The sequence below is a fragment of the Serpula lacrymans genome (genome assembly GCF_000218685.1).
Source record: "Serpula lacrymans var. lacrymans S7.9 unplaced genomic scaffold SERLAscaffold_12, whole genome shotgun sequence".
Taxonomy (NCBI): domain Eukaryota; kingdom Fungi; phylum Basidiomycota; class Agaricomycetes; order Boletales; family Serpulaceae; genus Serpula; species Serpula lacrymans.
Window position 1 is genome coordinate 934940 of NW_006763301.1, and position 24424 is coordinate 959363.

General features: G+C 48.1%; 13 protein-coding genes across 13 annotated transcripts; 7 read left to right on the forward strand and 6 right to left on the reverse strand.

Annotated features, from left to right (window-relative positions):
- Nucleotides 1-164: 164 nt before the first annotated feature.
- On the forward strand, nt 165-3959 carry SERLADRAFT_363295 (uncharacterized protein; the record flags this gene model as incomplete). The annotated part of the gene is made up of 11 exons (XM_007322111.1): nt 165-304; nt 356-591; nt 645-715; nt 767-929; nt 982-1106; nt 1160-1240; nt 1296-1697; nt 1756-1879; nt 1938-2222; nt 2280-2361; nt 2421-3959. The coding sequence occupies 11 exons, from the start codon at nt 280-282 to the stop codon at nt 2495-2497; spliced, it is 1671 nt and encodes a 556-aa protein (XP_007322173.1).
- A 132-nt stretch (nt 3960-4091) lies between these two features.
- SERLADRAFT_398734 (uncharacterized protein) lies at nt 4092-4887 on the reverse strand (the record flags this gene model as incomplete). The annotated part of the gene is made up of 2 exons (XM_007322112.1): nt 4092-4344; nt 4657-4887. A coding segment is annotated over one exon (170 nt), but the record flags the coding sequence as incomplete, so codon positions are not given.
- Nucleotides 4888-5435: 548 nt separating this feature from the next.
- Nucleotides 5436-7087, forward strand: SERLADRAFT_452357 (uncharacterized protein; the record flags this gene model as incomplete). Its single annotated transcript, XM_007322113.1, has 3 exons — nt 5436-5659; nt 5717-6756; nt 6790-7087. 3 exons carry the CDS (start codon nt 5436-5438, stop codon nt 7062-7064), a joined length of 1539 nt encoding a protein of 512 aa, XP_007322175.1.
- Nucleotides 7067-7549, reverse strand: SERLADRAFT_476141 (uncharacterized protein; the record flags this gene model as incomplete). Its single annotated transcript, XM_007322114.1, has 2 exons — nt 7067-7167; nt 7198-7549. One exon carries the CDS (start codon nt 7414-7416, stop codon nt 7240-7242), a length of 177 nt encoding a protein of 58 aa, XP_007322176.1.
- A 110-nt stretch (nt 7550-7659) lies between these two features.
- SERLADRAFT_452359 (uncharacterized protein) lies at nt 7660-8961 on the forward strand (the record flags this gene model as incomplete). Its single annotated transcript, XM_007322115.1, has 2 exons — nt 7660-8223; nt 8347-8961. The coding sequence occupies 2 exons, from the start codon at nt 7660-7662 to the stop codon at nt 8806-8808; spliced, it is 1026 nt and encodes a 341-aa protein (XP_007322177.1).
- On the reverse strand, nt 8916-10346 carry SERLADRAFT_476145 (uncharacterized protein; the record flags this gene model as incomplete). Its single annotated transcript, XM_007322116.1, has 2 exons — nt 8916-10033; nt 10095-10346. 2 exons carry the CDS (start codon nt 10317-10319, stop codon nt 9392-9394), a joined length of 867 nt encoding a protein of 288 aa, XP_007322178.1.
- Nucleotides 10347-13176: 2830 nt separating this feature from the next.
- Nucleotides 13177-13950, forward strand: SERLADRAFT_476146 (uncharacterized protein; the record flags this gene model as incomplete). Its single annotated transcript, XM_007322117.1, has 5 exons — nt 13177-13225; nt 13279-13410; nt 13466-13587; nt 13644-13815; nt 13882-13950. 3 exons carry the CDS (start codon nt 13187-13189, stop codon nt 13559-13561), a joined length of 267 nt encoding a protein of 88 aa, XP_007322179.1.
- Nucleotides 13951-14796: 846 nt separating this feature from the next.
- On the forward strand, nt 14797-16754 carry SERLADRAFT_357869 (uncharacterized protein; the record flags this gene model as incomplete). Its single annotated transcript, XM_007322118.1, has 9 exons — nt 14797-14936; nt 14995-15159; nt 15217-15275; nt 15323-15407; nt 15456-16081; nt 16149-16175; nt 16229-16303; nt 16359-16480; nt 16554-16754. 9 exons carry the CDS (start codon nt 14797-14799, stop codon nt 16734-16736), a joined length of 1482 nt encoding a protein of 493 aa, XP_007322180.1.
- A 135-nt stretch (nt 16755-16889) lies between these two features.
- On the reverse strand, nt 16890-17412 carry SERLADRAFT_441592 (uncharacterized protein; the record flags this gene model as incomplete). The annotated part of the gene is made up of 2 exons (XM_007322119.1): nt 16890-17065; nt 17136-17412. The coding sequence occupies 2 exons, from the start codon at nt 17410-17412 to the stop codon at nt 16890-16892; spliced, it is 453 nt and encodes a 150-aa protein (XP_007322181.1).
- Nucleotides 17413-17789: 377 nt separating this feature from the next.
- On the forward strand, nt 17790-18332 carry SERLADRAFT_476153 (uncharacterized protein; the record flags this gene model as incomplete). Its single annotated transcript, XM_007322120.1, has 2 exons — nt 17790-17823; nt 17879-18332. The coding sequence occupies one exon, from the start codon at nt 18123-18125 to the stop codon at nt 18300-18302; it is 180 nt and encodes a 59-aa protein (XP_007322182.1).
- A 100-nt stretch (nt 18333-18432) lies between these two features.
- SERLADRAFT_441593 (uncharacterized protein) lies at nt 18433-19882 on the forward strand (the record flags this gene model as incomplete). The annotated part of the gene is made up of 5 exons (XM_007322121.1): nt 18433-18531; nt 18583-18936; nt 18992-19198; nt 19253-19428; nt 19483-19882. 5 exons carry the CDS (start codon nt 18433-18435, stop codon nt 19880-19882), a joined length of 1236 nt encoding a protein of 411 aa, XP_007322183.1.
- Nucleotides 19883-20664: 782 nt separating this feature from the next.
- On the reverse strand, nt 20665-22253 carry SERLADRAFT_476154 (uncharacterized protein; the record flags this gene model as incomplete). Its single annotated transcript, XM_007322122.1, has 7 exons — nt 20665-20926; nt 20983-21137; nt 21191-21234; nt 21296-21407; nt 21463-21493; nt 21547-22172; nt 22237-22253. 6 exons carry the CDS (start codon nt 21864-21866, stop codon nt 20794-20796), a joined length of 795 nt encoding a protein of 264 aa, XP_007322184.1.
- An 895-nt stretch (nt 22254-23148) lies between these two features.
- On the reverse strand, nt 23149-23793 carry SERLADRAFT_476156 (uncharacterized protein; the record flags this gene model as incomplete). The annotated part of the gene is made up of 1 exon (XM_007322123.1): nt 23149-23793. One exon carries the CDS (start codon nt 23632-23634, stop codon nt 23368-23370), a length of 267 nt encoding a protein of 88 aa, XP_007322185.1.
- Between the last annotated feature and the right edge of the window lie 631 nt (nt 23794-24424).

Here is a 24424-nt window from a genome sequence, read left to right on the forward strand (position 1 = left end):
CACCCGATGGCGATGGATGAAGCAGGTATAGCGCAAGAGCCTGAGTACTGCGGGGATGGAGCTTATGTTTTTCCTGGACCTATCAAACCAGGCCCGTCGCCAGAAACGTCAGTCAAATGCAAGCCACATGGCTTTCGGATTCGGAAATACCCCCTACAAATTTTGGAGTTATCCTTGCAGATCGTCCACACCTTTTTCTTTTATCTACGCGGGGATATAACACAGCTCAAGAACAGACTTATCTAATTGTAGAACAGCTACGAATTGATATTTGGTGCGATGGTGCAGGGAACGAAAACAGAAGGTGCGAGTCATTATCTGCATCAATCTTTGCTCGCAAATAACAGGTTTCAAGGTCCATCACAGGCCGAACAATTACTGCGAGTGACATCCGGGATTGCTGCAGAGCTCATCAAAGCCCACGATGCAAACCAGACTGTCTCACTGAACGAGCTTAGGGCCAAATTGAGCAAGAAATTCGGATTCGGTGGTGTTCCAAGACTAGTGGACATCATCAGTGCCATACCAGACGATTATAAGAAAGCGTTACTACCAAAATTACGTGCTCGTCCTATACGAACGGCTAGCGGGGTACGTTTACTACATCATGTTTATTATGAAGATGTTAACTAATTAACTCTCAGATCGCAGTTGTTGCCGTCATGTGCAAACCACATCGATGTCCACATATTGCCATGACGGGGAACATATGTGTGTTAGTATGAAAATAGTGCGGATACTCACAACAATCTTACATTCTCTTCAGATACTGCCCAGGAGGACCAGATTCAGATTTTGATTATAGCACTCAGAGCTATACTGGCTATGAGCCAACGAGCATGCGTGCTATTCGTGCGCGATATGACCCTTATGAGCAAACGCGTGGTCGAGTAGAGCAGCTAAAGAGTTTAGGTCACAATGTAGACAAGGCAAGTCACGATGACACTTTATGGCAGCTCCTATCTTGACGATTGTACTTAGGTCGAGTTTATCATCATGGGTGGAACATTCATGAGCATGCCAGAAGATTACCGAGGGAAATTCGTTGCTCAACTACATAATGCATTATCAGGGTTCACTGGGACGGATATCGATGAAGCCGTCCGGTATATGCTTTCACTTTCGTTGCATCTTGCCTGCTTACTAAATGTTGTGGCAGATTTTCAGAGCAAAGTAAATCAAAAGCTATCGGCATCACTATTGAGACCCGACCAGATTATTGCTTGCGACCACATCTCAGGTAAGCTCCTTAGAGGTAGTCATCATTTCTCACTCAATCGCTCGTACCTTTGTAGCCAAATGCTGCGATACGGCTGCACTCGTCTCGAAATTGGTGTCCAGTCCGTTTACGAAGACGTTGCCCGTGATACAAACCGGGGTCACACAGTCCGTGCCGTCTCCGAATCCTTCCATCTAGCAAAAGACGCGGGGTTCAAGGTAGTTGCTCACATGATGCCTGACCTGCCGAATGTCGGCGTCGAACGTGACCTAGACCAGTTCAAGGAGTATTTTGAGAATCCTGCTTTCAGGAGCGATGGCCTGAAGATTTACCCCACGCTTGTCATCAGAGGTACTGGTTTATATGAGCTTTGGCGGACAGGTAGATATAAGAACTATACGCCGAATGTTCTTGTCGACGTGGTTGCGCGAATCTTGGCGTTGGTGCCACCATGGACGAGGGTTTATCGGGTTCAAAGGTTCGCTTTCTTTTCCTTGATAAAAAAGAAATTGTAAACTGAAAATCTGGACCGATAGAGATATTCCCCTTCCACTTGTATCAAGTGGTTGCGAGAACTCTGGTAACCTTCGAGAACTGGCACTTAATCGTATGAAAGACTTTGGTGCTGAATGTAGGGATGTACGATTCCGTGAAGTTGGTGTGAGTGACGACATCACATAAATGCTGGGTTGGATTTATCTAAATTTTCATTCACCAGATACATGAAATACACCACAAAGTCCGCCCAGAATCTGTTGAACTCCTAAGACGGGATTACACGGCTAACGGTGGTTGGGAAACATTCCTTTCGTATGAAGATCCAGAACGTGACATTCTCGTCGGACTGCTACGACTTAGGAAGTGCTCTGAGGAGGGTACATTCCGGCCAGAGCTAATACGAAAGGAGGGTGACGAAGGTGGCTGCAGCATCGTAAGAGAACTGCATGTGTATGGTACTGCCGTACCAGTACATGGGAGAGATCCAACAAAATTCCAACATCAGGTAAGCGCCATAAAAGCCGATTAGTGTTCATCCTTTAATTTTACCTGTAATGTACAGGGCTTCGGTACTTTATTGATGGAGGAGGCAGAACGGATAGCGAGGGAGGAACACGGTAGCATCAAGCTCGCGGTCATCTCAGGTAAGTTGTAGTAATTATTTCTTTCTTTGGCGGGAGAGTCACTGAAGTCTGTGATGCAGGTGTTGGGACGCGAGACTACTATCGTAAACTAGGATACGAGTTAGACGGACCATATATGAGCAAATCCTTATTGTAATTTAAACTTTGTATTTCAGTACTGGGTGTGCACTCTTTTCTGTCGCGACTCGCCATGTATTAGCCAGAAAAAAGCAATGTACTATCGCGATATCCGAACAGCTACATGTACCCTGCGACCATGTATCCAGATTAATATATTACTATATGTCGTTTGTACCATCTGGGTTGGGAGTACCGAGCAAGCCCTTCAGTCTGTCCAACGTCGCGCCTGAATACTGTTGATCCCGCGCAGCCGCCTGCTTCTTTTGCAGACCAGCATAATCAACCCTGCGTCGGGGTGTAGTCATTGACGTAGCCACCCATCTCCCCGTAGGAGCCGGAGCCTGACTTATGTACTTCCTCGACCCTGGCCGATGCGTGTTACTTCGCTCATGCTGAGGCATATCCACACTCCGTAGGTCCAGGTCAATCCTAGCCGCTTTCAACCCTTCTCGCTTGACCCCTACCACATTTGGCACCTTCCTCAGTATTGCGCTCTCTGCACGGAATTTCGTAACCCCTGTCTCCTCTTGCGAATTCCAGTCCATAGCCTGTGCCGTGCCTTGGTTGCCCTTCTTCACGAACGCAGTCATTCTCGCAAACCCGGCTATGTGTCCCGGCTGCCTTCCTCTCTCCTCTGGAACGTACTCTTCGAGTAGACGGCCAGGCTGAGCTTCTGTCATAAGATAGGTCTGCAATGGCGAGAAATGGGTGTACGTCAAGCCTGCGGTGCGGTGCGGGACCTGCTCGATTTCACGTGAGCGTGAATTTGTCCTGCGCTTTTCCGATGCTTGTTTCGCCAAAATCTCGTGCATCTCTCTCTTCGCACCCGAGTTCGCAATCTGGTAATAGGACAGCCCACTCACTCCAGCCTTCTTCTTCCCGTCACTCCCATCAGCCTGCAGATACTCGTAGAACTCGCCTCTCTGCGCGCGTATATGCTCGATGTAACTCTTGAATCTCCTTCTCGACATGGCGTGGATATTGGGTACGAGAGTGCCACGCCCTGCGACAGGGTCACTCTGCCCTGAAGTGTAGTCCGAGTCTACGATCCATTGGTTACCATCGATCTGCGTTGCCGCATTCGCATAGTTGAGTCCTAGAGATTGCTTCCCAAGCGAATCTGAAGACCCGCGTACGGCCGTCAGCTTGAGCTCCTGCCAGTTCTTCATCCACAGCGCCTGGCTCTCTGCGCTATTCCACTCTGTCTGCTGCTCGTGCGAGTCTACAGCCTTGACTGTGATATATGCGCCTCGTCTCCGCAGGGGAAGAGGCCGTTTGAAGCCCCAGTTTCCGCGCTTGGCATCGCCGCCGTATGTGGTGTAGACTTGGGCAATTTGAGGGTCAAAAGTGGCAAATTTTGAGCGTTTGAAGAGTTCTGAAAACGCGCTTTGGGTGGGTTTTGTCTTTGGCACGTACGCCGCCAATGACATGGCACGTAGAAGAATAAAGCAAAGAGAGAGAGAAAAAGTACTTGTCCCGAAAACTAGCAGCGGTGACCAGGACACAATTTACTACAGGAAAACTGAGGGTCAAATTTACAAACGCCGCTCGGCTATATGCGGGAGTGTATAAAGACCCATGGTGTTCATCCTTGAACAGCAAAAAACCACGACGTCCAAATTACTTTCTGTCCTCGCCGATGTATAGGCACTTTGTAGGGACGGATGGTCCAGACAAACGTCGAAGAAAGACATCCTTTTGGATCGGGTCGTCTCAAAAACAATCTTTGCTGATCGCTTCTCCCTTTGGTTGAGGGGCCAGGACGCAGGATCACCTGGAGATGCGTACATCCTTTTCCGTGGCCGTACTTTGTAGTCGCCTTGCGTTTGTTATCGTTGTCGTAGGATTATCATTTATGTACATGTGAGTGTCGTGCAATTCTATCACTTTTTCATGCGATATCTCCCTTTGGAGTGAACACCGAAGAAGAAAAACCTGGTAAAAGTACACAACCCGCTCTCTTGACGTCAATGTCTCGAGGGTCCCGCAATTGTTTGCTGGGTATCTGGCCGCCGTGAGGCTGGTCAAATGATAGATGGATGTGGATGGAGATTTAAAGGCGAGACTGAGGTGTTCAGAATTTGTTGCGTTGATGATCATGTTGATGTCTATGCTTTTTTTCTTTTTCTAATCGGATTGATAATCATTTGCTGACCAAGTTCCATTTCATATCAGTTATGAAACGTCCTTGCCTCAACAGCATTGATAACGGCGCGCCTTCATCGGTTGATGCTCCACTGTAACAAGGCGACAGTGTTGCACAGTGTGAATCAGTCGTGTTGAGTGTGGGTGCTTTTTACACAAGCCAGATTGGTGGTAGGTAGTATCATTCTGAGCGCATCTGCTTAGACTATATCATATGTACATGTTCCTTGATACCTGCAATCTCTAGATGTTTTTGTCAAATGTAAATCGGGTGCTCGTTTTTGCGTGAACCACATTTTTTGGGTTAATTAACGGCAGTCATCGTCGTTTGCGGTGACGAGAAGCATTGATACAGGGTGCTCGTTGTCGTTGTTGAATCCGCAGCAGAGAATAAAGGTGTTACGTGAAATAGACGATTTTTAGCGAGCGAGCGAGACTAAAGTGATGAAAGTGGCTACAGTCAAATCTCAGACTTCTTTCCCGCTGTGATCCTTCTTTTTTTCGTGCACAGCGCATCAGTTCTGTCTCACAAAAATCTCTCCAAAGCACCATCACCATCGCTCGTCGTCGTTCTCAACGTCGACCACCGCAGCGACGCACAGCAACCCCGGTGTTTTCCAGATATCACCCTGGTTGAAAGTGTCGTATCATTTACTGGTACGTGCCGCCATCAGACCAGTCACATTTCCGCCTTTGCCAGTCTCACAGACACAGTAAGAGCTTTTGTTCTTTCTTTCTGTGTGTATATTCAGTCTTTATTTCCTTGCATAGTGTCTCGTCTTTCGCCTGCGTTTCCACCGCCAGATTCCATGTATCATCGGCCGAATCCCTCAGTCCGTTCCATTCCCTCAAATTCAAACCTAACTGGTCCCGCAAACACGAATTCAAGCCCACGAATCGCTCCATTACTTCCACCAGCAGCTCTTAATGGTCTTTCAAGTAAAACACCAGGCATAATTCTTTCCGCGCCCACGAACGGGTCTGCACACGATTCCTCACCCACCATCTGTGCTTTGCCGCTGAAATACGTCTCGTCAGTGGATTCTGCTCCTGCTCTGAAACCAGTTTCTCACACAACTCTGCTCACTAGCCTTGTCACCCTGGCAGTCCAGAATGCAGCCTTGTCTATCGTTATGCACTACTCTCGCGTATCGACACCACCCCATCTAGCTTACTCCCCAGCAGCTGCCGTCTTGACTAACGAACTTCTCAAGGGCTCAATATCGTTCGTTATAGCCCTTGGTCGCGTTAGAGATGCAGCTGATACTCCGTGGTCCTCTCGTAAGACGTTTGGAGGTGTTCTCCAGTCGTTTTTCCCTTGGTCGGCTGCCTTTCGCCAGGTATGCAGTGAGATATTCAGTCCAGACTGTTGGAAGCTATCTATCCCCGCTATCCTATACGTAGTCCAGAACTCGCTGCAGTTCGTGGCCATCTCAAACTTGCCTGTGGCTTCCTTTCAAGTAGCTTACCAGATGAAGATTTTGACTACCGCCGCATTCTCCGTGGCACTTCTTCGGAGAAAGCTGTCTTCGACGAAGTGGCTGTCACTCTTCTTCCTTGCGATTGGTGTTGGCATCGTGCAGATACAGACGGCGGCGACGTTTTCGCATCCAGCACCTCGCGAAGTTCCTGTAGGCAGTGCGCATGAATCGGCCCCACACGTCCATATCATGAGCCCGTTGAAAGGTTTTGGAGCGGTAACGGCAGCGTGCTTTACTTCTGGGTTGGCAGGTGTTTACTTTGAGATGGTTTTGAAAAACTCCAAGGCAGATTTGTGGGTACGCAATGTTCAGCTGTCGTTGTTTTCGCTCCTCCCGGCACTCCTACCCATTCTGTATGCGCCTTCGCTACCAGACTCTAATGGGTTCTTGTCGGATTTGTTCCGTAACTTTGGAGCGTGGGCATGGGCTACGGTGTCTATCCAGGTCATAGGAGGGCTTGTGACGGCGGTGGTGATCAAGTACTCTGACAACATTCTCAAAGGTTTCGCCACTTCGCTCTCCATCATTATCTCCTTCCTAGCCTCTGTCGTCCTCTTCGACTTCCGCATCACTCCGTCCTTTATCATCGGCGCGTCTACCGTGCTTGCTGCTACGTGGATGTACAATCAGCCAGCGGGTCAGGAACCTCGTGTGATATCGCAAGTCATGAATGGCGCTGGAGTTTCGGGCTCTGGAAAGTCGTCGACGCCGTTCCCTGGTACGCCTGTCGGCCCTGATGCTCCCATCCTCGGGCATTTCACTTCGAAGAAGAAATCGTCATCGCCGTTTGGTAGCCCGCGCGCTATCGCTACTGCGCTCGGATTCGCAGATAAGGGCGCCCCCGTCGATAATGAGTACTTCTCCGAGATGGAGTCGACGTCGCGATACCTGAATGCGCCATACGGCTCACCATACCCTTCGCGTTCGCCCACCCCGCGTCCTGAGGAGCGTTTGTGAGCTGATGATGAAGGAAACGTTCTGACCCACAAATTTCTTATTAAAAACCGTACGATAAATGCCTATTTGACGACCTTCTTTGTTTTATACCCCCGCCCCGCCCAGCTTTGCTCGAAACCCCTCCCTCTTCGGCACCCTTGCCTTGCAGATCCTTGCCATAACAAGTTATCTATTTTCAAGTTATAACAGTGTCCTCGTGTTCCCATCTCGCTTTCTTTATCTTGGCCTTCCTGTCTCCGCTGGGTCTTATGACGAGGTGGTGGTGGTTGGTTGATTCGAATCGAGTTTGCGGGTTGGACGACGACGGCGACGCACTCTTGGATAAGCGGGCCTCGATTCCAATATTTTTCATCGACCTGCCAGTCTTTGAATCTATTACATACTTAGAATAACTACGGTAGCATCAGCTTCGAGCATCGGCTGTAATATTTTTCTTTTGCATTGATCACTTGGACTGAAAAACCACGACCTGTGCAAAAAGGAATGTAAACCTAACATGAATTTTCGGGATGTTCAAGTTGTGTAAGTAGTTTGAGTGCATATGTTATTTTGACGGGTAGCGCTAAGGTCACGCTCTCCGTGTTTATAAGTTACCATGTCCATTGATCTGGAGTGGCACAAGTTAGATGCCACCCTCGCTTCGTCGCTCATCGATGCTCTCAACAGGCAGCTCACCACAACCACAAGGCCATCATTCATTGGGCCCGTTGAGGTAACCTCCCTTGACTTTGGCTCTGCATCGCCCGACGTCGAGCTCATAGACCTGCGCGACATCCACCCTGACTTCCTCGAAGACGACGACGACGACGACGGCTCTTCGTCTGACCACTCGGATCCCGTCAAGGTTACCGAGGGCGTGTACGGAGACGACGACGACGGGTTCGAGTGGGTCTCGAGACGGGCTGCGAGGAAGGGCGTGGGCGACGACGGGCCTGCATACCATCATCTCCCGCCCCATATCCGCTATGGACGCGGGCCCTCTGTCGACCTCTTTTCATCGACACCAGCGCTGCATTCAGGGATGCAGCGCGATATATGGAGCGGTGGGGCCATGCATATGAGTGTACCGAGTCTGGGTGACTTTCGTCCTGTCACCCCTGCGCGTCCCAGCCCTTCGTCTTACCGCAGTCAACTGGACAGTTCTCCAGACTCCCTAAATGCCTTTGACCAGCGAGCACGTCCGTCGGGCTCAGGAGGGAGGGAGGAGGGAGAGCAGGTCCTGCCACTACCCTCAGCTGTAGAAGTCGATTCCACAGGCGCACCCCCGCATCCAAACATCCAGCTGCACCTCCACATCACCTGGCATTCAAACCTCCGTATCACACTCACGACGTCACTCTTAATCAACTATCCCTCGCCCATGTTCATGGCGCTCCCTATCAAACTCTCAGTCACGGGCCTTGTGTTCAGTGGTGAGGTTGCTGTCGCGTACGAGGGTGCCCGTCGGCGTGTGCATCTATGTGTGTTAGACGACCTTGACCCGTATGGACCTGCTTGCGGTCGCTCTCAGAGTAGTACTCCGCCAGATGCTGGCATGGACGAGTCACGCCCAGGGAAACCGCTCCCCGTTGGTCAACGCTTACTACCGTCCATATTGATCGAGAGCGAGATAGGGCAGGCAGACAAGCATGTGCTCAAGAATGTAACGCGAGTGGAACGTTTCATACAAGACGTGATACGAAAAACTGTTGAAGAGGAACTTGTGTTTCCTAATTTCCATACTTTGATCATGGGTGACGAGTAGGCTCTGCTGACCCCCTTAGTCTTGCATGTCTTGCATTCTCTATACGCTGTACTAGTACTCTCATGGCCTTACAGTACTTAGATTTTCGCTTTGATTCCGTCAACTCGATTTTAGATCATAATTGCGATTTCATAAAACAACTCATTCATACACATACAACCTGTTCATACCTACTCTACTACGTATCAACATGGAGGCTAAACGACCACAGCACAAGGATGCGAGAATTCGCCTGCGTATTTTGGGATAAAGAAGCCAAGTCTCGATAGGAATGGACACTGTCAACGAGGAAAGGCCAGGGGGGAAATACATCCTCGAACAGATCGACACGGGAAGTCTGATGACCATCAAGTTCTGTATGATCGAGGTGAAAATGAGACTGGGCGGAAAGTTTCAATAGATCCAAGATAGTGACAAGATCACGGAGGGCAGCCGTGTCTGTGAAACTGCAGAAGGCAGCGCAACGCTGCCGCGATAACAGCGCTCGTCTACCCAGTCGAGAGGACGAAGCACAGCGATGGCAGAAGCACTAGCAGCACAAAGCCGTTAACTTGCGTACCCCAAGGCCCTCGTGAAGATCGTGCTAGAACACAGTAACCCCGTTCTGCGTGCCCGCGTACTGGCTCTTCATATCATCCATGTCCGTCGTGCCATCTTGACTCTTGTAATCATAGGCACTCAAACTGCCCATGTCTGATGCACCCGCGACGGAGGAGAAAGACGCACGACGGTGCAGGCGGTCAGATTGTGAGTAGGCCATGCTGGCGGCACTGACAACACTGCCACCGCCAACAACACTGCTACCACTGGGGGGACCCGCATCCTGAGATATAATAGAACTTGCATAGCTTCCATAAACACTGCGTTTCCCATTTCCGCCCACGCCGCGTGGGGCGCCGGGTCCAAAACCGCCTGTAGCGGCGAACATAGGTAGACCAGAAGAGTAAGTTGCCTGCGAGCGGAGTGACTGGACGTCCGAGGGAATATATCCCAGGGCATCGTGTGTACGGTAGAAACTCGCGTCGAATCGGCTTGGTGTACCAGACCTGCCACCCATGAAGTCGCGCGCGTTTGTCTCGTGGCGCCTGAATTGGTCCATTGACTTGCCGAGCGAGCGACGGGGTTTGCTGAACTGGATCATACTAGGCTGCAAATTATTTAATGGACCCTCCACTAAACAATTCTTCTCTTTGTAGTGAGTGAGAAGGTAGTGCCACAACGGGTGCTATAGATACACAAGTAATCAGTTCCATCCAACAAGATATAGGGATAACAGCCGTTCTCACCTTGCTCAATACCTTTGGATTACCAAGGATGACCACACCATATTTAGCACGCGTGAGAGCAACGTTAAGACGACGGGGGTCATTCAAGAACCCGATGCCCTGGTGTTCGTTGCTCCGGACACAGCTAAGAATGATATAGTCCTTCTCTCGCCCTTGGAATGCATCGACACTTGCTACCTCGATTTCCTTATACAAATCCTTCTTGAGCGAACCATTGAATTGCATATAGTTCACGATGTACGACCGCTGGCCCTCGTATGGTGTGACAACACCAATCTGGCCAGGTACAACGCCGGACTTGAAGAATTTGGTCACGATTTTTTCTACATTGGATGCTTCAGTCCTGAAATACGTCATCTCACATTAGTGTTTGTGTTGAATTTTCAACGAGATTTAACGGACCTATTTAAGAACGACGTGCCGCTGGAAGAAATTTCTTCTTGACCCAAGTTTTGATAGAAGAACATAGGAGTATCTGGAACAGGCCACGGAAAATCTACATTCTTGCGCAAGCGCTCCGGTGCAGTGACACCATTTTGCAGAGTTCCCTCGTAGAACATGTTCGACGGGAACTCGGAAAGGCAAGGATGCATACGATATTGCACTTGGAGACGAATGGGTCGGTTACCAAGGACGACGAGCCGCTCGAAGAGCGACTGTGTCAATCCCGCGCGTGCCGCTTTCTTGTTCATGATGACAGGACCAAGTTGCTGCACATATATGCGTTTAGAAATGGAGAAATGAACAATATATAGGATTTTACCTGGTGATCTCCAACTAGCACGACTTGCTTACAGCCAAGAACAAGAGGGATCATGCACTCTGCAAAAAATGATAAACATGTGAATCAGAATAGCAAGTAAGAGCACCAACCTGGTTCAGCAGCTTGAGTAGCTTCATCAATTAATACAGTCCTGAACTTGAGCTTATTCAGCCTGGGATCACCTGCACCAACGCAAGTGCAACATATCACATCTGCTGCTCCTAAAATCTCCTTCTCACACTGCCTGATCAAGGTCTTATATTTCCTTTCATCATTGGAGCTCAACTCTCCTTGCTCATTCTTAAGCTGTATCAACTTCTGCAGCTCAACGTGGGCGGTACTGTTGGCGACTTGCTGGTGCAGAGTAAGGAAAGCTACCGACGAATCGAGTGCCTCACGCGATTTAGCTGTCAGACGCACAACCTTGAGTCCGGTGGCATGAATCTTTTCAGTGAGCTGGTCGACAGCGACGTTCGATGGTGCACAGACAAGAACTTGGCCTGGATTCATCTTGGCCAAATGGTAAACGATCGACGCGGAAGTTACTGTTTTGCCGGTACCAGGCGGTCCTTGAATTAAGCTAATGGGCTTCTGTAGGACACTCTTCACAGCATACATTTGCGAATGATTGAGTTCCGGGAGACCTGGCGCTGAGAAGCGCTTGGGCATTTGGGTTCGGAGAACCTGAGGTTCAAGCTCGTGACCGAGAAGTTTGTGATACTAATACTGGCATGAGCCACGAAGGATAAAAATTAGACGAATGCTACTCACAATATATCCGTTGACGCTCTTTTCGTCAACTGCGAATGTCTTCATGGCAAGTTGCATCCTATCGAAGCTAGTCGATTTCCAAACAAAGTCTGCGGCAAAATTATGTGTGCATTCCGACGGGACTCCTTCCGTCCTCCTAAGTTCAAGACCAATCTCGTCCGACACGTCTGGATCTCGATCAGCATTGTAGTCATACAATACAAAACGATGTTACTCACTGTTCGGGATCTTAATGACATGTCCAACGCCATCCCAGGCTTTGTGGAGTTCACCAGCATACCTCAATCTTAGTTCATCCCCGACAGCTAACCTCACTTCCCCACTCTCAAGCTTTGGCAAGCAAAACCACGCCACTCTCTTCTGATTGAGACCCAAGTCCCACCTAACTGTGATGTCTGTCTGCGTCTGTGACTCTTTCAACCGCTTATCGTAATCTGCTTCTATTTTTACCAGCGGGCCGAAGATATTTTGATACTGATATGCATCCTCATAACGGAGAAGGATCGGTTGCGGCTCATCATCGACTCCAGGCTTTTCAAGGTCTTCCAGAGTTGCATTTGCATTCTCGCGCCAAAGGTCTTCTAGGCGATTTATTTGATTGAATGAAATCTGACGGGAGCGAAGCTGTTCAGTCTCGGTCGGAGGCTTCACCAACCAAGACAGGAAGGAACGATCATCAATGAGAGGTGCCCAGAGAGATGCATTCCACGACATGTCCTTTGTGATGGCAGCGCAAGGTTGACTAACAAGTTGATATATCAGATACAAAACCGTGTGAACAGACTATTTACGTACCGGCACAATAGGACGACAACTGTGTCGCTCTTAGCAGGAATGAATCCAAGCATAAAAACATTCTTGCTTCCACAGTTGTAACATTCGGGCGTTGTTTCTCCAAGAGGGCTCTCAGCATGCAAGATGACCTCCTTGTGTTTTGCGCGAACAAGGTGGTTAACGATGTGAGATGCGGAGGTGTTGCCGCGTGAATTACAGAACCATTTGGCGCATACCAAACACTTTACGACAGATGCTGGAGAGTGTATACCACAGTAGCTGTTAGTAGAAGATGATTTGTAACATTACTGACTGAAAAATGAAGAATGTATGATTGATGCGTACCTGCAAGCGTGTGGCGGCAAATCAACGACACCTTCGTCTTTCAAATCATCCAAAACTGAGTCGAAATCCTCGTCTATTCCGGTTCTGGGAGCATGGTGGTGATGGTGGTGGTGGCCATTTGTATACGACGCTGAAGATTGGGATCTGTCATCGACAATGGACAGACTGTCGAGGTCAAGGGGGGTATTAGCGTTGGTGTTGGCGGTGTAGACGGACGAATTGTCGTCGACGATGCCAATGCCGCCGTACGACGATGCTGAGTCGTATTGAAAATTGTCAAACGAGTCCATAGCGAACAATTGCTAGAATTTCTGGATGCTGAGCAAGAAACAACCATGACTAGCGCTCAAGCAAGATTCATTTGGGACCGGTTCTTCCCACGCCACACCGCACCACTATCAAGCTGGACTCGCTGTAACTTGTGTTTTTGGAGAATAAAATGTACAACGGACGACCAGAACCAGAGGTCATAGTAAACGTATGTTATTCTATGCCCTCTGTAACGCTACTATACTCACATATATGCGCAAGTTTTCCGATGGCATGAGCTATTCGAAAGCGAAGCTGGAAGATGCAGTACGAAACATTGTGCTTGACCGACAACCACCACCCAAAACCACAAAAGATGCAGCAGTTGTAAAGCGAGAAGACGTAGACATAATAGTTCAGTCTCATTCTACTTAGTTTTCTGGGTAGAGAGATCTCACACGCAACCTAGATCAACGAATTCGAGATACCTAGGTCACAAGCAGAGAAGGTTCTGGCAGAACATGGAGGAGACATATCCAACGCACTTCGAACCCTTGTATCATGATTCACAATTCATTAGTCCCAGTCAAGGTACTTCCGCGTTCAAATTCCATGTTATGTTTGATCTTGATGTTTCAGGTTCAAAGCCGTGAATTTAGATGTAATCCATTAAATGCCATGATTCAATTTAATATCTGCTTCCTTTGAAATGCGATAAAGTGATTGTGTTATTGTCACTGCAGACCATCCAGTTTTGTTCGAATTCTTACAACTTCACGTCGCATATTGAAACAACTCAGGTCGGCGAAGCATTGGAAGGCAGGTTTTCAATATTTTATTAGGCTGAGGTATGTTTTGCATTGAAGCTTTTCTCGCTGTGAGCAGGTCGAACATATCAAAATGATATCGTCACGCGTGGCTGGCCAGTGCAAAACGACATATTTATCATCCTGTCAAGCGTATTACAGACTTCATTCCAAGTTGTTTACCACCACACCCTAACTGGTCGAAGAAGGTCGGAGGGCCGTAGTATTTTTTTTTTAGCGGTCAAAGCGCTAGCGGAAACAGTCACATGCGAGTAAGAGCCATTACTCGGGCGTCAAGATGTTGGTGAGTTACTTTATACGCTTATCGCCCATGTCGCATTAGGATATTCCGCCCTAGTGCAGCTCGTATGTAAAACCAGCCAGTGTCAAAGCCGTCTGCGTATTAAGTTTACGGGCGTCCAAGCTTTCCTTGTTTTACTTGACTCATACTACTCTCGACCCTCTAGTTTACAATCGAGCACTAACCCCTTTTACGTGCACAATCGACCAATCACCTGCGTATTATAATGAAGCGAGGAGAGCCCAAGGAGCGCCCTATTAAAAGGCGAAGGCATTACCTGCTCGGGCTACTCATTGTGTCCATGCTTGAGGATCCCTGGAGGATCTGATCGGAACTCTCAGAGATAAGGGACTTCTACGCCTACTCTTATTCTGGCCCATATAATATTTCGTATGGCCTCCAAACTTTCGCCGCCGTTGTTCCCTTCATGGCTTTCTTCCGATATTTCTCTATCCGTACTAGCAGCGAGCCGCCAGGGGTGCTAGCTGACGAAAAGTTGCCACATCTCGTCGATGCTAATGATAATTCTGCCAGTAATCCTGATCAACAACCTCAACCCAGTCAGGTGGATCAAGAGGAGCAAGTGGTTGTTGAAAGGACACCTCTCCAACTTGTCGCAATCGTAAGCAGTATTTTGGAGAGGTAGGGCTGATTTTCTTTTCTTTAATACTCATCCGCTTGAAGATCCTTCCAATGTCAATCGGCGTCTTCCTCGTGTCAATGGACAGCACCATAATTGCCTCTTCTTTCGCGGCGATTGGTTCTGAATTCAAGCAACTCCAAAAAGCGAGTTGGGTGGTTACTGGTTATTTGCTCACATTGACAAGCTTTCAGTATGTCCTTGTTCGACTCATTATCCTCTTTTTTATCATTCTCACTTTCCGAATGCAGACCATTATACGGAAAACTGAGCGATATCTTTGGCCGAAAAACCTGTCTGATTGTTGCGTATACAGTGTTTGCACTGGGGATATTATTCTGTGGACTGGCAAGGAGTATGAATGAGCTTATTGCTGCAAGAGCTATTGCTGGCATAGGTGGAGGTGGCATCTCTACGTGAGTACTTTATCATTCTTCTTTTTATATTGGCATCTATCTGACTGTATACTACAGTGTTGGGTCAATTATCATGTCAGATGTCGTTCCTCTCAGAAAAAGAGGCACTTGGCAAGGTCGGTCGTGTATTCGATGTTGGAGACACTCTAATGAAGGGTTTAAGGTTTGCAAAACATCATGTTTGCAGTCGGTTCATCGGCTGGTGCACCTCTGGGCGGGGTACTTGCTGATACAATCGGCTGGAGATGGTGAGTAGTCTGCTCTTCCTCTCCACAAACTTCACTCATTCGACTCAGGTCTTTCCTCATTCAAGTTCCTATAACGGCGCTCGCGGTCTTAACGGTCACATTGGCTCTCCGCTTACCTTCTCAGGCTCTTCCATCCAGTTCTAATACCTTCTTGAGTAAACTCAAGCGGATTGACTTTCTGGGGGCGTTCACCTTGATCGTTACTATTTTCGCGCTGCTTCTTGCCCTTGATAGAGGGAGCACTGTCTCTTGGAGCTCGAGTGTGGCCATCGCGTGTTTTGTTATCGCTGCCGTCTTCTGCGTACTTTTCATGATCGTAGAATGGACTTGGGCCTCGGAGCCACTCGCACCCAAAAGAATCATGACTTCTGGCTCACTCGTCGCCTGTTACTCTATCAACTTCTTCGCCACTGCTTCAATGATGACAATGACCTACCAGTTTCCTCTCTACCTGCAAGCCGTGCGCCAAACCAGTCCAAGCATGGTCGGTGTATGGCTATTGCCGAGTGTACTGAGTGGTGTGGCTGGCGGTCTCATCGGCGGATTCTTAATCCAACGGACTGGAAAATACCACTGGCTGAATATGCTATCTGGCACAGTAATGTGCCTCGGTTCCATTCTTTTGACACTCACAACTGGTACTTTGGTATTTTCAACGGTTGGAATCATCTTCGGTACGCAAACTTAAGATTTTTTGGCTATATTTCTTGTGAAGTTGTAGGCTAAGCGGAATGTTCAAAGGTTTAATTATTTCGCGTCTGGGTGGTGGTAAATACTCTATTTATCTTCGTTTTAGCCAAAAATCTTACAGAACTGGCCAGGTGCTGGGATTTCCTCGGTTCTTGTCGCGCTTCTTGCAAATGCAGGGCGAGAGGATAAGGCAACTGCTACTGCAGGTATGAATGCTGTGTTTATAATTAACGTTTATCTGAATTAATTTGTGTGTCAAAGTATCATACCTGTTCCGATCCTTGGGGTCACTCATTGGTGTCTCTTTGGGCAGCACTGTTATGCAAGATGTCCTCCGCAAATCTTTGCGCGAGTATTCAAAGGGTTCAACGGATATTGACGAGGTATGAGTTGGATCACTTCATTAATGCTGTACAATGGATTAAAATACATCCCTTGACCGAACCTGCGAAAAAGCTGGTTCGTAGCGTGGTTGGCTCACTATCATACATCAATGAACTCGATGGCAAGACGCAGGCGATCGTGCGGAAGTCATATGCTGACGGCGTCCATGCTGCGATGTGGCTAGCGGTTGGACTGGTTGCATGTGCGGCTGTTTCAAGTGTGTTCGTTAAGGTCAGGCCGTTGGAGAAAAGATAGATGGGTGAATATTTTTCGTAGGATTTTTTGTTTTTAAAGCTGTTCCCGAACCTCGCGCTGGTTTGCTTGTGCCGATAACAGTGAACTGATATCCCAGTTGGCACTAAAACTGAGGAGGTTAGATTAACTAGATTGAGTAAGGATGCTCTAATATTAGTTACGGACGCTATTGACGACGTCCTTTAGGTTTGCTTCGATCACGGAGAGGGCCACGAATAGCGTTTCTGCATGATAATGCATCATGAGTGTCTTGCGCCACCCTTTCAAATTGAAGCATGCATAATTGTAGTTAAAAAGAGACATGGTGAGGATCATAGAACGTGAAAGATCTAGTTGTCTGAAGCACATGAAATCAGGAGTGGCCTCGACTTAAAGTTGGGTGGGAGATCATATAGCCACTGGGAAGACTGGTAAATCTTCTCGCGACTTCGACTGCACGCGTGTGTGGGGCCGCTTTATCCCAAGACAGGACGTCTACTTCGAGCAGGGCATACCTATCCGCCCCCAGAAATAGCGAAGTGGTCGGGGGACGACGTCTGCAGGAGACTAAACGCGAGCCCATTTGAGGCAGAGTCGAACGAAGTAAATTAGGCCAAATTAGGCGAACGCGGTATAAGTTGCTGTTTGAGAGAATGGCACGCAAAGGAGACGTGCGAATGAGACATGCCCTGGACATTGAGGGAGAGAGGGAGCGAATGTACGACGGAGAGAACAACGTCTAGCTGGACTCAACGAAGGTCTGGGCAGTCATTTGGGATCCCAGCCGGCAATGCTCACATTGGACAACGAGGAGCAGTGGCTGTGTTCTATGCATTAGGTGAGCTGATTCACCGCTGTCAGGGGACAATGGCGACATTGATCAGTGGTTCTGCAAACTTTGTGAAGAACGTTGACTCTGATGTCGTGACATCACGAGGCAGGGCAGGGCTGTGAAGTTATTATTCGGTTCACGCTCGGAATTCAACACTAAGATGAGCGGCCGAAGTGTGCACGGAGGATTGCGATGTTCGATTCTAATGTGACATATATGCAAATTGGTGATCACGAATGATTGTCCTCGATTGGGCCTATACTCTTCCAATTGAACGTAGGCAAGGTCTCCTATATATATTGTCGTTCTTTCGAGTCATTCAAGTTCACAGAATCTGTCTCTTGACACTATGACATTTGATCCCACTCTATTACGGGTCGCAGTAGCTGTAAATACCCGATGGCGATTCACAATAATATCCTTCGATCACGCTGGCTCTTCGATCACTGTTGGTCCGATCACTTTCGACGCGAGGCACCTAAAGTACTTCTTCGGCCTTGACTATTGAATTCTTCCTGGGCCACCTACTCATTTACCCCACAGCACTATCTTTTACGGTAGCTCAGAGACTCGTCATGGTTTATTCGGCTTGTCGCTGGGCCTGGTTCTCCATCTATACCCAAACTCTCCCCACTCCGATTTCCCACTTCTTATTAACGTTTTTCTATTCCACAAACCACGCCCCATTCGAAGCAAGCATGATTGCGACTCAGATAGTTCTGAACCCATTTTGTAACAACGTACCACACGCCTAACATGGCCTTCTTTATAGGCGTCGTGTCACGCTGCAATCCCCGCTGGGTTTATAAGGCTCCAAGATACTTTCTCTCTCCTTAGGTTTTCTTCCCGACTTACACGAATATCCTGCCACATCCACCCTCACCTATGATTTGCTATACTGTTTCTCTTGTCACTTGGCTCGGTTTTTCTGCCTTCGCAGACGGCCTCGTTGAAGCTGCATGTGACAAATACGGTCAGAGCACCGTATGTCCATAGCTCTACAATCATCTTGCACATTTTAATATTGTTTCTTAGGGATCACAGCTCAGTTTGAATGCTGACGATGCTGGATGGCCTACTCCTGCAGACGGCACCGTTCAACGTTGCATCGGCGGTTCTGACTGGTCTGATCACACCGAGAACCCTGGGTCACCTTACCCCTATTCAGCTGAAACCTCATTCGAACTTCCCGTCAATGCCGACCTCCTCTACTTCATAGCTCGCGGCTCCAACAATATTGGCAAAGTAAACATCGTGGACTCGACCGTCGTCAAAGATACCGCCGATGTCCTTGTCCAGGTGGACTACAAAACCCAGGAAGCTTTGGATCGTGCCAATGTCTGCTTGCTGAAGAAGGAGGAGGAAAATGGCGAAGGTGCTGGTATTTTCGTGAGTTTTTATGTGGTTAGTAAAGACTGCGATGGCTTTCTTAATTCCGTGTCAGACTCCCGATAGTTGGAACCCCAATCCGAAGGAACCTCTGCGTTTCACAGTCACAGTAACGCTTCCCGCCACGTCCGACGGCCAGCCTCTGAGGATCAAGAATTTCGAAAGCACTTCTTCTGACTACGCCCATACAATTGGAGACATCGCAGGTTCCGTTTATTTCAGCGCCCTCAAAATTCAGTCTGGTGCAGGCATTACCTCAGGCGTAAGTTTTCCTTGTATTTCTCTTTTCCATGTGCAATTATTGAAGATTTTCTAGTCTATTTTTGCAGGTGTCGGCACTTTCAATGACGCTAAGGCTTCTATCAAGGGCGCATTCGATGTCTCCGAATCGCTCGAGCTCACTACCGGAAATGCAGAAATCAGCGCTCAAGTGGGCCTTCGGAACGACGTGGCTTCGTTTCTTACCGGAGCTCCTGCAAAGACTGGCCACAGGTTTGTCAACTCGTCTGCTCATGAATTCAAGCATATTCGCTGATACGTCGTCAGTGCGACCCACTCGACCTGCTCCGACGAAGCTACTGGCGGCAACTTCAAAGTATCTGCTATTGCCAACAAGGGACCCATCACCATTGTCTACACGAGCTCGCCCGTCGACTCTATTCAAAGTCTTGTAGCATCTACCGTGAATGCGCCCGTGAAAGTGACGCTGAACAATGCGTACGAGGGCGCTTTCACTATCGACTCATCTTCTGCTCCTGTCAGCGTCAAGAAAGGTAGTACCTCAGACCCTTCGGGGCAAGGCAGAACACGTGTTTTGAACCAGACCCCTGGGGGCATGGGCCATGCAAAAGGTTCAGTGTATTGGCAGCCCAATAGCGGACCGGGAGTTTCCCAAGGCAGTGTGCAAATCACCACGACTAGGGCACCCATCACGCTTGTCGTTTGAAGCTGATGGTAATTCTTGGTCAGGTGGCAAAGAAACGCGTATGCAAAGTAGCTTTTTCCTATCATCTTGCTCTTGTTGTATTACTATTTCCTTAAATATCTGTAATGAAATGTTTCGATAGTGATCTCTACTGGACGTGGAGGTACTACGTGGTCAAAAGAGGATATCAGTGTATTCCAGCATAGTTTTGCTGATTGTATTCACTGGCCGTTTAGCATTAGACATTTCGACTGTGAAAGTGGAATGATCACTGAACGGCGAGTCTGAAAAATTAAAAGTGATCAAGGATGCGCGGCCGTATCAATTATTCGGTTCCGTAACCCGTTCATTACGGAGCAGGCTCATCCAAGTTGTTTCCTCCAGAACATTGGTGTGAAATTTTTGTAATGTAGTCATACTAGTAAGAGCTTTGCTTCTTGGGAGTAGAAGAGCATGCGGGGTAAACTTTGAGAGGCTCCGTGTCGAAAGTGATCGGAGGACCAACCAGAGTGATCGCCGATTCCAGATCGAGGAACGAACGTGATCGGGGAACAAAATAAAACGATCGAGACACGCGACTGAACATTTGAACGCTCACAAATTCTTCTCAGCTTTAGGCCTGAGCAACCGCAATTGTTCTTCCCCGCAAGCTTCAGTTCATATTCCATCATCATCATCACTTTTTTTTTTTATCGCTGACCTTGAACCGAATAATCAAGCAAGTCGGCTCCTGTCTATCACCGTTATCGTCAAGTCACACCTGACTTCATTGAACTTCAAGTTGAAGCACCGTCGAGTCGGAGGCAAGTTGCAAGTCCGTGGTTTCGTACACAATGGCTACAAGAAAGGTATCAAGAAAGTTATAGGGATTTTACAAGCATGACAAGTACAGCCCGTTCCAATGGCATTTACAACACGTTATGACTGTAGACTCAAGGCAAAAGTAAGTTCTGGCGAATTCTGGCTAAATCCTCGCTGGTCAATTTCATATGCTCCTTGGCATAATTCTCTGCTCCGCCGAACACTTCTCGAATGCACTGCAGCACTGCAGTCATCGCTTCAGGTCTTTCAACAAACGGTGAGTAAAAAAGAACAAAAGTTGGAGACCGAGGCACACTCACATTGCGCTGAGGAAGACCCTCAACCCTTTAGGATGGTCGATATATGCCTGGTTGCGAGCTTCAAACTCTGCTATCATCCTCGGCAATGCAGACTCTAAGCCGATGTTCGAAAGAACGTAATCTTTGACGATATCCTCATCGGAGACACCAAGGAGCTAAAATCGGGTCAGTCATCCTATCGCAGAAAGAATCGTAGAAGCCATTATACCAATAGAAGTAGAACTATCGCTAACCCTGTCCTGTCCTTCCCAGCTGAAGTAGCAGTTTTGTCGTTGAGATTTAGCCTGTGGTGGATTGATTAGAGGCGACTCACCGGAGCAATGGACTACAACTGGCTGGTTGGGCCTATCCCTGAGATGTTTGAAGAAGTTACTGAAGACACCTCCCGATTGTTGTAGTATGGAGGCGTATGCAACGAGGAAGGCCTACCATAACATTTTGTTAGCCCATTTATTTTATGCTTGACTGAGCATAGCTAACTTGTATAGGGACTGTTTCAAAACCCCTTAGCCTGGAGAGAAGACCGTCAATGACATATCAACAGAGAGGTTAGAATATCCATACCTATCAGCAATCTCCGCATAAGTTTGGTCTTCAGGCAGGTCATCTTCTCGCTTGACGTACACCCATTCGATACCGGGGATGTTGAGAACAAGGTCGGATGCACGGTCTAAGCGCATGTCGGTGATGACGGTAACTCGGTGTCCGATGATTTGCTTTTTCCCTATCGCTGTGATGAAAATGGGATCGGCGGCACGAAAGACGATGTAGGGTCTGATCTTGACGGCGGAGGAAGCGTTGTGGATCGTGCGGACATTGTCAATGCCGTCGAAATGGACAAAAGGCGGGGGAAGTTGGGCAGAGGACTTTTCAATTTGATCCATGGTTGGCGGGCGATATTCAGAGGAGGACGATGAGATGGTGGAATTGGGCGAAATGGATAGGCAGTTGAGAGCTCGACGTCGCAGAACGAAGGCGAGAGGGGTTTGCTGGTAAATTCCCTTTCAAACAGCCTTTCTTAAATATCCATTTCGAAGTGAGCGCTAGTCTTTAACTACAGAAGTCTTCCTGCACAACCCCTTGGGTCTTAGATCCAATAGTCCTCGTTCCCTTGTCACTGGGCCGCGCATGCGTCATCCAGCATCACGGTGCAACCGTAATACGTTCTGTAGACAAAAGTCAGGTGCCTCTGCCATCAGTAAGATGGCACGGAGAGCTATGGATCATTACCTGAGATTCTCAACATCTTGACAGTTCGATGTAGGCGTGCAACTTCTAGCGTCGACTCATACCCATTGGACGATGTGTTTTCGTCCAAGTCATTCCCGTATTGGATCAGTCACTGTATAAGATCATCGATATAGATTCAATAGTATTTGACGCCAGGAATATACTTACAAGGTGGTGTTTTCAAGGATGGTTGATATACTTATACCTCAGATCCAAGTCACAGCGATGGTGACTACCAGTGATGGAGTTTGAATATTATAGATGCGGGCATCCGGGTATATTTCCAGCAAAAAAGCTAACACACTAGCATGTCAACACAAACGTTCACCTGTTACAAACTTGCTATTAAAAGCTTTAACGTTTGAGTACTTTTGAATTTTGAGTACTTCAATGGATTTCAGAGTGGCTGCTTGGCGCATCGAGCACACACTAGCAGGTCAGGAATCCGTAATGATTCAGATGATCAAAACGCCCATCGAGAGCGGTACTTAGCCTTTGGGAGATGGAGTGCAAACAAATAGGTGCGCACGATTGACGTCCAAGCCGCGAAAGAGCAAACAAAGTTGTAGGTGTCACCATCACTGTGTTGCCTGTCTCAGAATGATACTCTCGTATTGTTTTAGGGTAGGTGCATTCTCGTGCGCTAGCGGTCAGTAGCATTGACAACAATCCTTTGGAGCGATATTATAAAGCCTACCTACCCTACGATACCTCTAACTTAGCAGATATCTCGACTAGTAAGATGGAATGGGAGATCATACTGCTCTATTTGTGTTCGCCTGAGCAGTGACCTAGAAGCACGATGGAGAAAATATGAAGAAAGTTTGGGCTCAGGGATGTAGGTTGTCAACAGCAGATCTGAGTCGACGATATACTGATGCAACATGCTTTGTGATGACGCGGGGTGTTTTGAAGTGAATAGGGAGAGACTGCGCGTCTGATTTGAACGGAGTGTACATGACGGTGGTCACAAATGGAGAGTAGCCTGCAGAGATGAAGGCGACATGCTGGACTACGGGTGCAAAATAGCGTGCGAGCCTGCTCAATAGAGGGTCGAGCGAAAGATAATGGTGGGAAGTACTATGAAGAGAGTACTGTTGACCTCCTTGATACACACGCATCACCACGCACGACCCAGTTTTACGACCTTTCCCTTCAACGATGACATAGACTCGTCAGGGTTTTCCAAGGCACACATCTTGCATCAAGAATGGTGTCCGGCAAGGATCTATCAAATGTTCCATTCTTCGGTTCAAGATGATGGCATCGCCCGGAGGTTTGCACATCCCTGCGGTTCTCGATTGTACTATCGTGACATAGAAAAACGACATGTGCCAAGGGTGGCCGCGAATGACTGCGAAGGACATATCTTTCTATTGGACGATTAGCTCTTGGCAAGACCAGTAGATCCGCGTACCCCATGACGGGGCCGTTTTATCCATAGACAAGATGAAGCAACTGGAAGGTCGAAGCACCTTTGGAGGACACAAATGGACCACTGGCGTGAGAAGGTACGCGATGCAATGTCGTAAACGCCAGCAAGGCCCCGCATTCTTAGATGAGTCTCTCGAATGGTCCGTCAACATCTGACCGAAATTGGTCTTCAAAAGTATGTTGGAGGAAGTTTTGGAAACCCAAATGGGATTAGCTCAGATTTTTGAATTGCGCTTAGCCATAAAACTATCAAGCGAGTTCGACCACTTTGCAGATGAATACCCATCTCTATTCAATTGATACTAGAAACAGCGATGACCACTAAGCCTCATCAATCGAGCTCATCAGGGCTCAAACACACTACTAGTATGACATCGTTCCGAGTCTACGTGAAGTTGCACCTATCATTAGGGAAGTTCCCTAACGGTCCCACTGGCACCAAAACATGAGGTGAGGTTCTTTTCAAGGCGTATGACTTATCGAGAAAGGTGTCAAGTAAGAGCCGTCAAACTTACTTGATTATTCGGTTCTAGGTGTTTTGAGAAGTGATTGAAGCGTCCGGAGGATTCGAACAATAAGCGGTTTGCGCCATTGACTAACAAGCAATCGAGTCTGAGAAACTACAAACGGTTTTGGAGGTACTAGGTCTCTTTCAGTCATCTCTTCTTCGATAGCCTATCTTCGATGACTTTTCCATGAGGCACTTACTCCCTTTCTGCCCTCTCCATTGGTAGTTGGCTTACTCACCAATGTCGGCCGTCGTGGACGCCACCCCCTT